Raw genomic sequence first — 18,696 nt, 5'->3', positions numbered from 1 at the left:
TAGTTCCATGCTTCTATTTCATTTTAGATTTTTTTTTTCAAATTTACTTATGTGTGTATCTGCCTCTGTGTGTGTACATGCACCGAGGCCAGAAAGTGGCACTAGATGCTTCAAATATGGAGTTACAGGTGTTTGTTGAACACCAGGACTATTATGTGTGTTTTATGTTCCAATCTCTTGTCCTCATGTGTGTGAAGCACAAGTTCTTCACCACCAAGAGGTTGCTCTAGACAATTTGCTTCCTTACTCTGACTTTCTCACATTCCAAGTCCAGTATTTCAGTACACCCTATATGTAGTTCCTCCATTCATTTTTTGGTCTGACTTAACCTTTTCTTCCCACCTATATTTCATTGACTTTAAGCTCCTTCTATCACTTTATATAGACTACTACAATATGCTTAAAATTTATCTGTCTACTTTAGCTGTTCATCTTGTGGTGAGTTAACTAGCAACAGTATTCCAACAGCTGTGCTCTCTCAACTTACTCCTGGATGCAAGTAAAACGACAATACTACCATGTTACACAAAGCTCCATGTGGCCAAACTTCTGTACTGATCTCTAACACCGCCTTTGCACACGTAACTACTTGTAAATGCACTACAGCATGTAACCCTTCTTTCTGTGGCTTGGGCAGCAGCATGTACCATCTTAGGAGCTAGGTGAAGGTACATACTAAAAACGTGTTGTTCTCTTCGAATGAATTAACTTTCTTCTCTCTCTCTCTCTCTCTCTCTCTCTCTCTCTCTCTCTCTCTCTCTCCCTTTCTCATTTTTCTGTGTGTCTGTTACTCTCAACACCCTCTCTTATGTTCTAATACAATTTCTTTATATATATATATAAAATTTAATTATATATAATAATTATTTAATATATAATATCATATTTATTGTCTTTCCAATGAATATAAAAAATTTGCCCCTGGGTATTATCGTTATGCCTAATGAACTGATGAGAGCATGAAGGATCAGAGAGATTAAGTAGCTAGCTCACACAGTTAGTAATTAGAGTCAGAATTAGGACAGAATTCCGATGTCAGTGTTCTAGTTGTTATTATTCTCCTAGCTGCACTGCTCCACAAAGCTACTGTCTCCTTTCTTACATACCTTGCACGACACAGAGCAGTACTGTACTTAGCTGCCTTGTTTCTGAGGATCTAATTACTGTTTTGCTAGTAGGGAACTTCCATCTGAACCTGTTACTTCTAAAAACATAGCCGTGCTTCAGAATGTTTTGGAGGCCATTAGGACCATATGTCAGTGCTCTCTCCAACAACTTCTCATATCCCATTGATTTTTCATCAAACTAGCGAACAAACGAAACAACCAAAAACAATATTACAAACGCATCCATGTATTAGATCAAAGCTGGTTTCTCACTGCTAGACCTTCAGCCCTTGCTAAGGATGACTTAGCAAGTGATTTTTTTTTTTTTTACCATTTATTAACAAACAGAATCCATGCACAAATATTAAAGAACAAATGGGGAATCTGAACCGAGTCACAAGCCACCCATTACACCAGCATTGCTTGGTTGTTCTCCAAAAAAAGGCCTGCCTCTTCCTTGGTTAACTCTATCCCCAATGAAAACCCCACCTCTTGGGCCAAAGCACTCCTCTCAATTGGCTAGTGGACCGTGACAGAATTCCTGTAATAGATGACTGATTGTGTCCCCATAAATACATCACTTTCCTCTGTGCTTTTAGAATAACTTGATAGAGAGCTACACCCGACAAAGCTTTCAAACACCAGAGCAGATATGATGTGATAAATGCCTTTCAAATTACTTCATCTAGAAATGATGGCTCACACTTTCCTATTGATATAACAGTGTTCAGAACACTTTGTGGTATTTAGTACATAGAGTACTTCCATACATGCTTAGAGAGGCAAGTCAAAATTTTCTTTAACAGTTTGTGAATTATTTCATGATAGGGAGGCAATGTAGCTAATTCATCTTCATATCCACGTATTGTATAGCTTAGTACCTTGCAAAAATGGTTGCCCACTAAATATTTGTCAAATAAATGAATGATATACATGAATTAAAAAAAAGTCCCCTTTGTATTTGCATCAGATGTGTGTTTGAGGGCTCATTTTTTTTCTTTATTAAGAAATTTTCTACTCACTCTACATACCACCCATAGATCCCACCACCTCCCTCCTCCCAGCCTTCCCTCCCAAGCCACCCCACATACCCACATCCCCCAAATCAAGGTCTCCCATGGGGAGTCAGCATAGCCCGGCACACTGAGCCTAGGCAGGTACAAGCCCCTTCTCACTGCACCAAGGCTGCACAAAGCACCACACCACAGGTACCGGATTCCCAAAAGCCTGCCCATGCACCAGGGATGTGTAGCTAGAGTTTTCCTGCCTTGCCCACAGTCAGGACAAATCTTTGTCACCCGACAGTCCCACAGCCACTCAGACCCAACCAAGTAAACACAGAGACTTATATTGCTTACAAACTGTATGGCAGTGGCAGGCTTCTTGTTAACTGTTCTTATATCTTAAATTAACCCATTTCTATAAATCTATACCTTGCCACATGGCTGGTGGCTTACCGGCATCTTTACATGCTGCTGGTCATGGCGGCCGCTGCAGTGTCTCTCTCTGCCTCAGCCTTCTGCTTCCCAGAATTCTCCTCTCTCCTTGTCCCACCTACTTCCTGCCTGGCCACTGGCCAATCAGTGTTTTATTTATTGACCAATCACAGCAATTTGACATACAGACCATCCCACAGCAGGGATGGATCTGGATCCCCCTGCCTGGGTGTTCCCCAAACAGTTCGAGACAAACAACTATCTTCTGTATCCAGAGTGCCTAGTCCAGTCCCCTGGGGGCTTCACTGCCACTAGTCTACAGTCCATGGGCCTCCAATAGTGTGTTTGACGGCTCATTTTTTATTGGGAATAGAGAGATCATCTGACAAAGGTTCCAGTGTACTAAAGGTAGTTGGAATTGTTTCTTACTATAAAGAAATGGGGTTTAAAGGGAAGATAAATAAAATGAAATTAGTAAATATTGATAACTTTTGATTGTCGTTGACATGCTGAAACCTTGCTAATTATGATTTCATTCAATTCTCACAGTATCAAAATGGACTAAGAATGTCCTGGCTGCACACAGAAGAAACAGCCTTGGAGTGCCTGAGGGCCTCTACACACACTCTGAATCTCTAGCGTGTATTGCTTCTTCATAGATAAAGATGCCTTTCATGCTTGGCATTCTCCACCCCTTTTGAAATTTTTCTTTCTTTGTTTTAAATAGTTTTTGAAAGTATCATCAGGTTTATAATCATGGGAATTAAGGCTGGTGCCAATCTGATACTCATTTTTTTTTATTGGTGTGTGCTTCACGCTATCACCTAGTTTTGAGTTTCTCTCTGCCAAATATAAATCTTGTCTTATTTGTAGTATTTTAGTCCACATTAATAGGACCCACCACAATGACTTTTGTGATTTTGCCATTATTATTTTAATTTTCTAATATTTCATGTATCTAGATTCAGTCTACTAAATAGTAAGGTTTTATTAGGATATCCTGGTCCAATTATTCCATTCTAGGATACATTCTACTTTTATATAAGTACATAATACGCTTACCAAAGATGATATACAGTTGTAATACATCTCTGTTACTGTGAATGAATGTACTATAGTATATTTGCTCACACAATAACATGCAACCATAAAATAAATACACTAAGTGATAAGACTATATGGAGCATTTCAAAGACATTATGTTGTAAAAGAGAAACCTAATAGATCTGTATGGTTCCTCCTATGTAAAGTGTAAAAACAAATAAAGTTATGTATGGTCATAGACCTCGCAAGGGCAGTCAGTGTTGAAGGGAGTTTATGAGTGACTGTAAGGAATGTTGAAAAGGCTTGGGCTGATGTTCTCTTTCTTGCTCTGGATGACTAGGCATTTAACTTCAGAAAGTCATAAATCACTGTGCTTGGCATGCCCCAGTTTTTCCATATGTAGCTCATACTGCCCTAAGAAATAATGACACAATAGGATATATATATATTCTTTTAAATACTGTCACATTGAATTATTACTTATTGCTTGTAACTTCTACATTGGTGAAATTATATCCAACAAAAGAAAATTACTTCAATATGTGGCCATAGTCAATTTCAGAATAATTCATAAGCATCTGATAAATAAAATATTCTATTTCCATCTATTGTGATTGACAAAGATATTAGATAACCTTATAATGTTAAAATTTGTAATTCAGAACTTGGCAGAGCTGTGAATACTTTCAGTACAGTACATGAATTTACTGATGGCCTCTTTGCATTTGCTTGGATTTATTCAGGTCTAAACTCTGTTACCAAACTTTAGATAAACCAAACCTATAGCATTATTCCAATTTCTAGACATATATCAAAACAGTTGCAGTTCTGCTTAGGAAATCTTATTTTTCTAAGATTATTTTTATTTTTCCTTCACATTTTTACCATATTTATTAGTTATAATTTGTTATTATAAAATAGCATTGCCAAAAGTGACCAATGGAAGAAAAAGTTGATTTTTTTGCTTACGGTTCTAGAGAGAGGGTAGGCAATGGCAAGCAAGGCTTGGCAGTAGGCTGCTGGAACAGGAAGCTGAGAGGCCACTTAAAGCATGGCAAGTCTGTGAACTTTTATCCCTGTGACATACCAAATGTCATTTTTTACTGCCATGGAAGTAATTACAGCAACAAATTAGAAGGATTAGGTATGATTTTCCTATAAGTTTACAGTATTAAGAAGCATCATCTGCTAGCTATTCCCGCAATCAGACTGTTAATATAGAGATGGGAGGAGAAAATGGGGTATCGGTGAAATAATACTGGTGAGAGTGAGTGCTGTGAGACTGTGGAAATTGATTGGATTAACCTTTAGAGGTAAGACTGGAGCAGACTTTCTGAACCCTAACACCAGTAATCTTTGATACAGACTGGGATCAAGAAAGGGAGAAGAGGTAAGCAGCTTCCTTTGGCTGGTGGAAGTGCTTTACTTTACATTTCTAAAACTGTATTCCCAGTGGGGTATGGCTATATGTGTGGCCATTGCCAACTCACTTTCTTCTCCAAACATTAGGAGTAGAACCGACTAGGATTTAAGAATTTGGTTTGAAGCAGATACATGTGTTGATATATTGTGTGCCTCAATAAAACTTGCCAGAGGATCAGAGGACAGAGACAGCCACTAGATTCGACATAGAGGCCAGGCAGTGGTGGCCCACACCCTTAATCCCAGTACTGGGAAACACACATGCCTTTAATCCCAGGAAGTGACAGCAGGGGGAGAAAGATATATAAGGCATGAGGAAACAGGAACTAAAGCAGTTCAGCTGAGACCCTTTTGGGTGAGGACTCAGAGGATTTCAGTCTGAGGATTCATGAAGTTGGTGAGGTAATAGGTGGTAGCTGTGGCTTGCTCTGCTTCTCTGATCTTTCAGCTTTCACCTCAATATCTGGCTCTGGTGGGTTTTTTTTGTTTTTGTTTTTTTTTATTAATAAGACCATCTAAGGTGTGAACAACAGATTGTCTGTAAGACCACATCAATAATAAAACTCTGTTTAGTATAAGACAATTTGTTGGACAAAATCCTCTTGATTTTTTAATATTTTTCTCTTTCCTTGTAAGTATTTGAGAAAAGGAATACAGTACAAAACAAGCTTTAATATAAAAAGTTAGCTCAGAAATACAGTGTAGGGCCTAGCAAAAAGAGACAAAATTGAGGGTCCTACAGTTTTCTTTTAAGATAGCTTAGGGGGAGCCGGGCAGTGGTGGCGCACGCCTTTAATCCCAGCACTCGGGAGGCAGAGCCAGGCGGATCTCTGTGAGTTCGAGGCCAGCCTGGGCTACCAAGTGAGTTCCAGGAAAGGCGCAAAGCTACACAGAGAAACCCTGTCTCGAAAAACCAAAAAAAAAAAAAAAAAAAAAAAAAAAAAAAAAAAAAAAAAAAAAAAAAAAAAAAAGATAGCTTAGGGGCTACTTGCTGTATCTTGGTTTACAAGAACATTTACCAAGACTCGACTTCCCATTGCCATCATCACTTGGCTGCCGAATTCACTAACATTAAATTGAAGAAACTATTGAAAGTGAAATACAGCTACAAGAAAGAAAAAATAAGATCTTCCAAAATGGATTCCTATTGGGTCTAGCTACCACATCACTAAAGGTCTGGTTCTACACAAGTAGACTGTGAAGGAGTTGTTTATAGGAGGATAAATAACCCAGCTTCTGGGATATTTAAAACAAATTGGGAAGCTTTTTATTTATTTATTTATTTATTTATTTATTTATTTATTTATTTATTTATTTATCTATTTATCTATTTATTTATGTTTTGGTGTGTTATTTTTATGGTTATTTATGTTTTCTAGACATTAATCCTCATCTGATTGTATATCCATATATTGACAACTGTTAGACATCTGTGCCTTTTTATAGCCATATATCATCAAAAAAGACCTCAGTTGAAATTCCTAATAGAAAAACATAAAGGTTGTGGGAGGTAGTGGGAGGTCTTAGATTACATTCTAATAATGAATATCCTATGATGCTAATCCATCTCAAAACTTGCTGTGGCAGACAGTAACCAGCAGCTCTATAGCCCATGTTATTTGGGGAAGTGTGTCTAAAGGGCACAGGAGTGAGCCAGGCACCGAGAGATAAAAACAGGGTCTTCATCGTGATAGTTCTGAAGTTTCTCCTCCAGTGGGGAAACAACTTTTTCTTCTGCTCTCAAAATCTTACAGGCTAATAAGCCCTTCAGGGTCAAATGTGAATCAAAAGAGACACCTACACAATATACATAAATCTACATTAATACATACACATGTAATATACATTAGTAATTAATACATCTGTGAAACTTTCTTATCAATGAATATCTGAACAGCTGAAATAGGTACGAATATTTTTAGCAATGGTAATCCATACTAAATGTTCCAGTGTTCCAAATTATGTCTAGCCATTGCAGAAACGTTACCAGAGAAAGAGGCAGCATGAGAAATCGTTACATTGAAGCGCTCTCACTCAAATTTGTTATTTTGACCATTATGTTTCTCTTCTCTCCTCCTTAAACAAATCTCTCAATACCATCATGTCTCATGTTGAGAAGTATCTAGAGAGGATTTAGTCCTCAAAACTTACAACATTAAATTTGAGTGCCTACATTAGAGTTCCTGTAGGTTGCACTTAGTGATAACGTTTTAAAGATGGCTGTAAACGTTTCCAAATGCCACAGTGCCTGTTCATGGAGCTGTGCATTTGGCAAGGGAATTTCTGCTTCAAAACTCTCCGTGCATCAGTGTCAGATATAAATTCAATTGCCAGCAAGCCGTGTCGGAAGAGACTTCTAGTCATATTTGGCCACCGAGCAGAGATGTATTGAAACTGAAAGATAGTATTGCTCTTTGAGCTGCTGTACATAAACACAGCAGTGTAGTGAATGCTGAAAAAACTCACGTGTGAGGGTGTGTGTGTGAGTGTATGCATTCATATGTGTGTGCAAGTGCATAAATGCTCCTGTCTCTGAAAACTGATGTCTTGCTGTAAAATAATAAGAGAAACAGTGGTAAATAACATTTTATTCAACTTAATTTAGGTTCATATGATCGTCTCCACACACATATACCCCAAACCCACTGAGGATTTAACCCAGGGATTTTTGCATGCTAGACAAGCACACCGCCATGGAAGGATATGTTCAAGTCCTGTATTCATGTTTTTGAAACAAGGTTTCACTAAGTTGCCTAGGATGGTTTTGATCTCATGCTACAGTCCAGACTGGCTTTGAGCTCAGGGTTCTCCAATCTCACCTTCCTTTCCAACACTACGTATGTGGATCTCCAGGTCCCCACGAGGATGATTATTTTTGTACCAGTTGTCTTACAGGTGAATGTCAACAACTTCTGGCCCCTTCAAGAATCAACCATAGAGGCTGGTGAGACAGATCAGTAGTCCAAGCTTGTACTGCTCTTTTGAAGGACCCAAGTTCAGTTCCCAACACATACATTGTGTGACTCACAAAAGCCTGTAACTACATCTGAAGGGGAATTGGACTCTATGGCCTTGTGAGCACTAACAATCATCAAACATATGCACATATGCACACACATACAGAGTACAATAAAGCTTAATATTTTTAAATAAAAAAATGAATCAGAGATCAAAATACCTTAAAACCAAAGTTGTCAATGACTGAATGTCTTAATCTTCACCAGGAAATAAGACAATAAGCATTTTTGACATGCAAAAACACACAAAAAATGTATTATCTGTCAAAAATGCTATTGTTTGTAATACCTTTGTACCATAGTCAGTAGTCTAAATGAAACACAAATTTTGTTCAGCCATGAAGGACTGACTGGAGGTTGGAACATAATTTCAGTCTCTTTGGTTGTTTCCGTTCCTCTATGAAGATTCAATGCCTTCTTGATTTTTTATGTCTTTGTCCACATCTATTTGCTCTTATTCCAGAAGATCCTTATGAATCACTTTTTCCAAACCGGAATGTTGAATATTGGCTCATAAAATCTTTGCTAGTGTTGGTTATAATAGTTTAAAATATTGGTAAAAAGATAGGCACAGTTGATGGGATGGGTATTGTCTCTATCTAAGGAAATGTTCATTATGACAGTAATGTGAGTAAAAAATGTCAGTGTAAATTAACTATCAGCCATCTATCAACCTTAATGCCTGGCCAGTGGTTGTTTGATCAATAAAATAGATTTTAAAAAGAACTAAATTAACTATTTCATACACTAAGATTTTTAGCTGCATGAAAAAACAGATTTTATACTACTTTATGTCTGTTTTTCACAAGTGCTTTCATTATGTTTTTACTGGTGTTATTATTAGAAATATTACTATAGTAACTATTCATTCCGGAACATGAAATAATACAACCAATGACCTCAAAATTCTCCAATGATTTCAAATATCAAAAACACAAATAATCTAGAAACTTCTTTTTATTGATCAACAGAAAAAATTAGGCTTATGATATTACTGTGCATTGTAAGAGACAAAGATAGAAAAATTATAATTTTCTTTTTTTAATGTACATGTAATCTTTGGATTTAATTTTGCTCTTTGTTGAAAGTTTTTGTCATTTTAAAAGTTTGCCTTTTTTCCAGATCTGTCTGCCTGTTTGTTTGGTATAATCAAAACTTGCTATGTGTAGGATAACTTTATTGGTACATTTTGTCATTTCTCAAATTCACTTTCAAGCATTTTCTAAGGTAATTTAGAAAAAGTATGCACCTCCATCTACATTCCAAATTTATCGTTTTAAGTATTTTGGTACAATTTACATTTCTGTGTAAAATCGCCATTGATTTGCTATTTGCTATCATCCTTCTAGGAAATGCATGGGCAGGCTGTCTCTTTAGCAAGGGTTCATATCCTTCAGCTGTGTCCTCAAAGTAGTATCTACAATTTTCTGTTCCCAGAGAATCATATGCAAACATCACTAATTTCTCTAGTTGACAGTCTTTTATTGATCATCCCCCTTTGCAGCATAAAAGAGCTATAAATTGAGATTTTATTTTATACTTGCTATTCCCCTTACTTTAGATTTTAACTGTTACATTTTGTTTGTTTTTGTTTTTGTACCCCTTCTGGGTGGAGTCAGCATTTCAGTTAGGGTTTCTGCGCTGCTATGAGGAAAGTTAAGGTTTTGTTGGAATGTCATTACTAATGACATAAATGGGGTTATTTTACACACCAGTTTCATGTGTGTCCGTGTGTGTGTGTATTTGAATAATACTTATGATGCAAATTATATTCCAATGTTTTCCTTATATTAATCTAAACACTGATCTATGATTAACCTACATATAACTGCATATATGTGGAGGGATAGTCTTAGATATAGTTAATGTTTGTTTACTCGCTGAAATTTGAGCTCCTCCAAAAATACATGAAAAATGCTCTCTGTGAAATGCACTCAGCCTTTTTCAGTAGTCTTTCCCTCACATCTAAATGAAGTCTGACTTCATTTGTAAAAACTTCCTGACTGTGTGTCAAAAATTGTTAAAATACAACTTCTTTAAGCTTGCACCTTCTAGAAGACACACCACTGTGAAACTGTACCAAAAATAATAAACTACAAATATACCTGAAAACTATTTCTGTTTAGTGGTACAGTAGTTTACTAAAAAATTGTTTCCAAGATAGTGATGCTATTAATAAAGTGAAGAATATAATTTTTAAAAGGGGTTTTCCTTTGTGAAATGTGCAAAACATACACACATCGAACCCAGAGACGACATTAGAATGTCAGTAATTACTTATGAAAGAAAGGTAACTTTGATATCATAGACTATACTACCCAAACTAACATTCCAATAGCTAACTCAAAGTCCATGTTTTGGTAACAAGAGACAAAGAATACTCGTCATTTTATAAGGCAAATATCAAATAACATAAAATTAAGGTTGACTAAAATTGTAACAAACATCTCATAAAATAATATAGATTAATAACCTTTGAATAATGAAATTGAGCAAAACTGTCTAGATATCAAAAACATTGAACAAGTGTTTTTCTGTGGGTTTCAGCCTGTATCAACATACTGTTAGTATTCACAGGTAATATTAGGTTACCTTTAAATAGTGTGCACTCCATCTGGACCACTTTGAGGTTTAGAAGGATTATATTTAAAGATAAACCCTGGTTATGGATACTGAGAGTGTACTTGTGTTTATCTTTGCAGTTTGCCTCTTGACAGCAGTACATTCATTTACAGGATTAAATCACAGTTCCCAACACCTCCTAGACCCACTGTATACCATATATTCCCTTTGTCATAGCCTAATACTTCTTGTTCTGTCTTTCTCCTTAGAAGAAAGACAAAAAAAAAAAAAAACCTGGAATACAAAGACTGGAGTAATGAGTCACCTTTATTGTAACTTTATTATTTTCTCAGAAACATGAAGTTTCAAACTGGAACATGTACCACAATAGGGTTTTTTAAAAGTAAAATTTCTTTCCTATGCAAGAAGGAAGTTTATAAGAAGAATTAAGAGCCTGTCAGTGAGGCCATGGAGAATATACATTGGCTTGATGACTTGAAATTTTGAAAATGTATCCATTTCCTTTGATGTGGGCTAGGTGGAGACATAGGGCGTTTTTAATAACTAATGTTCTTTTGCAGCTGTCGTCAGTGCCATCCCTGTGCCAACACTCGAAAGTGCCCAGTATCCTGGAATCCTCCCATCTCCCACCTGTGGATACCCCCATCCTCAGTTCACTCTCCGGCCGGTACCATTCCCAACACTGTCTGTGGATCGAGGTTTTGGAGCAGGAAGAAGTCAGTGTAATGCATTTTCTTTTTGCTTTATTGTGAAAAAATAATTAGCACTAACAATATCTCCTCTGGGAGTCCTTTTGATATTCTTATTCTTTGGAAAGATTGATTAGGGGTGACCCTGCTACAAGAATTTTCCTTACCCATTGGATCCTAGCAACCTGCCCTTTCCACAGCAGACTCCACAGAAAAAAAATATATCTGGTGGGCAAGAAAGTATACATGGTCCCATTACACAATGGTACAGTAGATGTTTTAAAAACAATACCCTGCTAACCAGGAAGTTATAAATCAAGTGGTGTTTTCCAGTGCATTTTACTTTTTATCTAGTATCTGTCATTTAAATTGAAATATCTCTACTGAGTCCCAGTGAACAAATACTTGATGAGTCCTTAGCATTCTTTAATTGCCAAAGTATTACTTTTTCAACTTTCAACTATTGGGGGCAGCGTGGGTCCTAGCATAAAAAAAGGTCATGTAGTAGAAGGGGAACAAGAGTGAAGGGAGACTGCAGCTTTCATGTAGACCCTGGTAATTTCTTCTGTGCCATTTGCTCCCCCCTCCCTTTGAGCACAGCATCTTTAAGTCGATTTTATGGCTTTCATCTCTTAGTTAGGAACAGGTGACTCAGCAGCTCATGTGCAAGAGGACGTTTAGTAACAGATATGATAGCACAGCAATAAAATATGTTCGTGAGGTAAGCTATATTTTTTCCCAACTCAACAGGGGCAGCCCTAAGAAATCATAAATCGCCCAAATGTAGCAAGGTTAGAATTAAAAGGCATCAAAAATCTGCCAGGCGAGAATTAGATTCATTTCCCTTTTCTCACTGCACATCACATCTACAGAATAGAGTTGTGTGCTAAATCTCAGGGGAGAAAAGAAACTCCAAAATCACCAGAAAGGAAGGGAAATGAGAAGCATGTGGGAAGTCCAACACCTAGAAATTTCTGGGTCTCAAACAACTACACATGGGAGTCTACTCAAAACACTTCCACAAATCCCTTCTTTGCTCCTGAACGGAACTCCCTTCATTTGTTGATTCTCCCACACCCTTTTCATTTTCTCTGATCTTAGGACTTTAAAGGGGCACTGAAGAGGAGGAATCTGTAGGGTGACTTTGCTCTGGTCCTTCTGGCAGGGTCGACACAGCATGGCTCAGTGCTTTGCTTATTAGAAATCATTCCTTTTTAGTAACTGTTGCCTTCATTTCCTTTCCAGTTTTTCTAAGCATAGTCTATAAATGTATTCATCTCCTCTGCCCCCTTCTCTCTTTTTTTTTCCTTCTGAGTCAGTGTAGCATGTGGAATTGTCTCTAATTGGATCCTAGGAGAAATTATTCAAAAGCTAAATTTCAAGGGAAAGGAAATATGCTGGTATTAAGAATTTTTTTGTTTGTTTGTTTGGTTTTGTTTTATTTTTATATATGATTAAAAGAAACTTGCTCTTGCAGACTCTATTTGATAATGAGGAAGCGTGAATACAGGGGCTATATGGAAATTTTCTGTACCTTCCATCAATTTTTCTGTAAACTCCAAATAATGAAGTACATTAAAAGCTAGTTAATCAATCAAAAGATTTCCACTTTTTAGTAGATTTTTGCTTTGGTAGTCTTTGAGCAATATGATTTAGCAAATGAAAGTAATCCTACATTATAATAGAAGATATTTAACAAAACAATTGTGTATCATTATGTAAACAATGCTTTCTTTGAAAAATACTGTATAATTTTTGAACTTCATCCCAGTTACAAGGCAACGAATATTCTATCCCTGGCCTAGATTTCTAGATTGCTTAAAATGTATATATGTTCATTCATTCAGCAAGTACTTTTCAACAAAATATATGCTATGCAAAAGAAATAGCATCTAATGTGCTTCAAGCAATTGCCTAGAAGAGAAAAGGAATGAATAAATGTTCTCTTTTTTAGCAAACAAAATAGTCTCTGGATCACTGTCAATGGTAGTTAATGTCCAGCTCTTTGGTGTTGGTTTCTACATGCCATGGAGAACACTAAACACCCCTGTTCTCTCTCAAGCAGAAAGCACACCATGGCTCTGAGTAAAGATGTCTTATTTGTGTCCTTTAGGACCAGATACAGGTATAGAGAAAGAAACAAAAGTAATGTGGCCAAGGGTAAAGACTGCTCTTCTCCAAAATTATCTCAAAGACCTGGAGATTCTTAAGCCAGGAAATGCTAAAGCCATGCCACAAAGCTGGAAGTCATAAACAAAACCGGAATTCTCTGCAACTGTGAGGACAGGGGAAGCACACTAGAGACCTTTGCATTCCATACATTTCCTGAACAATGGAGAACTAACGCCACCTGTGTAACTGCAGCTCCACTCTTCTCATAGCCCACAAAAAAGTTGCTGCCCCAGGCAATCAGAACTGTTCTTTGAAGATCTTCTAAACATGTAGCCTTGGAACTTCATTTCTGCAAACTATAACAAAGCAATGTCTCACCTTCTCTCATCCATTAAACAAGCCATGGAAGAGGAGTTAAGAGGTTCCCATTCTGTCATTACCATAGTGCTTCTCAGATTTACCCATGCTGTTCTTCTGATCCATTTCTCCCACAAACTGGAAATTGCCAACTGGAATTTGTCCCAGATAAAATCAGGAGCACAGTGGAAGAGTTCATTTATTATTCTGGGGGTGTCTGTCCTTTGAACAGCCCAGGCTATGAGGAACCAGGTTACTGAGGGGTAGTTCATAATGTTGTTCTTCTAAGATTAATGAATAGGTTCCTAGAGGAGATGTTCATGTCTCAGGGTCTGCTTCGTGCTGTTGGTGGGTTGTATTTCTATCAACCGTAGCAATTTTCAGATAGAAGAAAAATCCTCATTTCCATTTTTGCAGTATTTCTGCCAGTTATTCTGTAGCAAGTATTTTGTATGTTGACATTAATTATTATAAAGTACCTTGAGATTTGACTCCACTGTGTAATTGTATGCTATTTGTACAATGAATTCTGACTATTTCATCATTTGAAAATGAGTGCCTTGCCGACATCCATTTGCTTCTCACTCTTCTCTGAATTGCAGGGAGGCTGTATTCTGTGGGTGAAAGGAGCTTGTCTTTGCTTTCAGAGCTCTTAGTACAGATAAATGCCATGTCACTGAGCCAATTTATTTCACGTAGGTGTCCTGGAGCTGGTGTCTGAACTGGCCAAACAGGCACATGGAAGATGCAGCATTTCTCTGCTAGAGTGATTGCTATGCTGTTTATTTGAGGATCTTTGCTGCTTTAAATGTCAGCCAACTCGGAAAGCATTCCATTAAAATGCAAGAATTATGAATTCCCTATAAAACCTTCCTACACTGTATGGGTTTTAAACAAAACAAAATTTGTCGCTGATGGATTACCTTCTATTAATTTCCAAGTGTGGAGCTTCTTACTCATAACTCAGGCTTCACATTGTGGTCCTATGTGTTATTAAGGATATACAAGACGAAGGGTATATGGTCCACTTAGATACGGTCACATCATGTGATCCCAGTGGGAATCTTTCTGGACAGCTGGAAGGCTAGAGATAGAGAACTTGGAATAAAGAGAATTTTAGTTCTCATTGTAACAAGTGAAAAGAAGTGGCATGAGAAGAACATGGCCAGGAGTGTCCTCCATGAATAAAGTGAGGACGTACGTGACTTGCTTCACGGTATGGTTGAAGGGAAGGTTTTTATTGTAGATATGAGGGAGAGTACAGCCAGAAGCATCCAGAAAAGTCCAGAGCAGAGAGAGAAGACTGCTGTAGGGCCAGCAGAATGGGAGGAGCCATGAGAGTAGGGGCGGGGAGAGGGTAAGGGAGGAGAACCAAGAGAGAGGACCGGAGAGTGCATGGCTGAAGTGGCAGGGTTATATAGGAATGAGAACCCACAGGCAGGGAAGCCCATAAGCTAGGGAAGTTTAAGGTAGTGGGTGGGATGAGAGAGAGAAAGTAGGGGAAACAACAGGTACTGGCTGAGCCAGGAGGCCAGCATGCACTTTGATATGTTAGTAGGCACCTCAGTTAGCCACTTGTCCCACATTTTTTTGGACCTTACACTCAATACTTTAATTAAATCGTTACAATCCATATGTTCACATGTCATACAAAGGTTTTGTCATAATGAGAGACTGAATTTCAAGGCATTAAGATGTCTGTAAATTTTATTAAGCTCAAGATTATAATAATATTGTATCATGAACTGTTCATGCCCAAAATAGAAGACAAAAAAAAAAACCCAAAGGAATGAAAGAGAAATAAAAGTAAAGTAGACATTAAAACATTCTATCATTTCTTCAATGCTGCGGGAGTTCTAGGAACAAGATAAGGATTAGTTGAAGTACATCTTCCATAGAGAGAATTACCTAAAGCAAATTCCTAAGAAAAGAATGTGAGATCTCTTTCCTGTACTCATAAATTGGTATTATAGTATGGCCCAATTACTAAAAACCAGTCAGTGTAAATAAAAAGGGATCAGAGAGAATCAACCTCAGGAACCGCATTTGTGAGACTCACAGTTCACATAGGACCAGAGACTGTCAGTCAAATGAAAGGCAATATTCCCAAGAATTCCCATCCCTATGAAGTCATAAACTGCTTGGATTGAATAACTTTCTCCATCCTGTGAATCATCCCTGAAGACAATTTTGAAAGAGCCTGGAGTGTAGTAGTCATTTCCTGCAATCTAGCAGTTAATGAATTCCTTTGGGACCCGTGGTGTGAAGGACATGCATGCAAACAAGGACACCTACCTTCTTCAAAGGACCAGGTGTGAGGGAACAACTCAGCCACTATGCTGAAGCTAAGGAACAAAAATGCCCAGGTGTAGAAATAAATCATTAAATCTGTGTTTTGAAAAATCAGCCTTCGGTCACATTCTTTTTCAGATTAAATGGAAGTCCAAAATTAAAACCTAATATTTCCTCATTCTATAAAATTAAACATTCAACCATCCTGGGGCAGAATCTGTTCAAACACAAATACAAAGACATTCCTCTCCTCGTGTGATCACGCAAGCATTTTAGTTTCTTGTGAGACCCACATGGAATATTCATAGTTAGCTGTCTTACTTATGGTTCCTTGTTTGAAGACTAACAAAGTCCCTGTCTGATTTTGAGTTCTGACTGCTATCACTTCCTCAGTCAACTGCATCCTCATTCTCCACCTCCAAAGGGTGAGTCCCACAGGCTGCTCTCTCATCCAGGGGACCACTGACCCCATCTGAACCAAAAAGGATGGATAGAAACATATCTGCAAGATACCTCACTACTGCATATTTTTCATAAGATACCTTAATCTTTTTATCTTTCACGTCTACTCCTTCAGCATCACCAACTTCTTTTTCAACTCCTCTGCCCTTTGCCCATAGTGAGCTTCTCAGGGTCATCTCAAAACTATCTCCTCAACTTATTATCTTGAAATAATTCCATGTTTGAAATTATCCTTCCAAAGTGAGATATTATCACACCAATGAATATTTTTCACATTTTGCCTAAAACAATTTTCCTAAGAAATAATTAACTAGAAATACTTGCATAGAGTCAACAGCACTTACATCTATTAGGTAGCTCTTTTCATCTGTAGTGTAACTTAGACCTTTTGGCTTTGAATATGAATGAACATATAAAGCTGAGTCACCCTGTCTTTAGCAACAGAAAAAGCCTTGAAAATGTTTTAGTTTCGCTCTGCTGTGTTCCCCAGGGGAAAAGGTGCAATCAAATATACAAAGCTGTCCAGATACCCCAAGGCTGTCTCAAATGACTATGTGAGACCTCTTCAACTACAGTAATCTGCCTGAAAATTACAAGGTTTGCTACCAAAGAGGAAAAAAATCATAATTCTGTATTCAGGCAACTTGCTCTAGTGGAGTCATGTCTCATATAACTTTTAGCTCAATGTGCTTCTATTTTGTTATGGAAGATAATGATAGTGGCTATTATTTGTATCATTTTTTTCTGCAATGCCTCTGAGCACCCTGTAACTATCATTTGACAGTTGACATGGCATGTTTAAATAGCAGGAGAGTGGCATATTGGCTGGTAGATAATAGTGCAGCTATAACTGAGTTTGGTATGTTGAATTTCATTGGCATTACTACTTAGAAAAGGAGAAATAAGTCTTTTTTTCTTGCTTCATCACTTACGATTACAGGGTTCAGACAGTTCATGCACTATAGTTAGTGTGAATATATTGTATCACTGTATTTATAAGACATACCCAGTTCTATTGCACCTGTTCCTGCCATTGAAAAGTGATGAACTGATTGTTTTGCATACATACAAAAAAAGCTGAAGAATAAGAATGTCCATAATATGGAAAAGAGATAAGCAGATACCAGCTTTTCTCCCTGGACTGACACTGGAAATGTGCAGGAAATAAACTTGATCTTGAATAACACCTGGATTCATCTCCACTACAGCTGTGAGTGAAGGACCAACCACCCAACAACAGCCCATGCTGCCCCCAGCTCAGCCTGAACACCCCAGCAGCGAGGAGGCACCCAGCAGAACTATCCCCACAGCGTGTGTCCGACCAACTCATCCACTCCGCAGCTTTGCCAACCCTTTGCTACCTCCACCAATGAGTGCAATAGAACCAAAAGTCCCTTACACACCACTTCTGTCTCAGTCGGGTAAGTAGCCATGCCACTTATCAAGGCACTATTATCATCAATTATAGCTCTACTTAAGTGCAGAGGGGAACTTGAGAAGGCCTAGATATGTATTTCATTGTGGATTGCCTGCCCACTGTGGTCATGTTTGTTACTGATAATTAAAAAGCAACCAGGGAACTGACAGATAGTTTTAGCAACTTATTTCAGTCTTTATGTCTGGTAAGTAATACAACTTCACCTATTCCTTTTAACACCAGAAAACATAGATTCTAAAATTTGAGGATCTCTGTGCCTCGCAGTTTATATCCAACTTATTTAATGAGAAAAACAGATATAAGAAGAATTCTATCAAATATTCCAAAATTATAAAAAGAAAAAAATTAAGTATCCTAAATAGTTATGTGTTTAGTACTATATCGCTATATGTCATTTTCATCCACATTTTAATAAGGAAAACAAAGTAGTTCAATATTATATACCAATGATGACCAATTCTACAACATCATAAAACTAAACTGCAATGGTACGTTTTATTGTTTTCTTGGCTTGTGCCGGTCATGAATGCCATCTCTCTATCACTCAACATAACAGAAAAGGTTTATGTGGGCCCTTGATTTGAAGGTTCCAGTTTGTGGTTTATTGAGCCTCTGGTATGGCATCATATCATGGTAGGAACATGAGGCAGAGCAAACAACTCATCTCATTGCTAGGAAGCCAAAGAGAGAGAGGAGGAAGAGACTAGGGTCTTCTAGTCCCCTTTGAGTGTATGCCCC

The 18,696-nt window shown here is 37.6% G+C and overlaps 1 protein-coding gene across 2 annotated transcripts in view; it reads left to right on the top strand.

Annotated features, from left to right (window-relative positions):
- The window catches only part of Dcc (DCC netrin 1 receptor), a 1,155,384-nt gene that overhangs the window by 1,097,033 nt on the left and 39,655 nt on the right, over window positions 1-18,696 (top strand). The window contains exons 26-27 of one of the 2 annotated variants that reach the window (XM_016001609.3): window positions 11,169-11,324; window positions 17,729-17,941. In XM_016001609.3, the coding sequence (XP_015857095.1) occupies window positions 11,169-11,324; window positions 17,729-17,941 (369 nt within the window). Of the gene's footprint in view, window positions 1-11,168; window positions 11,331-17,728; window positions 17,942-18,696 lie in introns of both variants that reach the window. The other variant, XM_016001571.3, reaches the window with a different exon arrangement.

This window comes from Peromyscus maniculatus, chromosome 19 (assembly GCF_049852395.1).
Source record: "Peromyscus maniculatus bairdii isolate BWxNUB_F1_BW_parent chromosome 19, HU_Pman_BW_mat_3.1, whole genome shotgun sequence".
In the NCBI taxonomy this organism is placed as follows: Eukaryota; Metazoa; Chordata; class Mammalia; order Rodentia; family Cricetidae; genus Peromyscus; species Peromyscus maniculatus.
The sequence above is the reverse complement of the archived record's forward strand: the minus strand, read 5'-3'. Positions and strand labels throughout refer to the sequence as shown.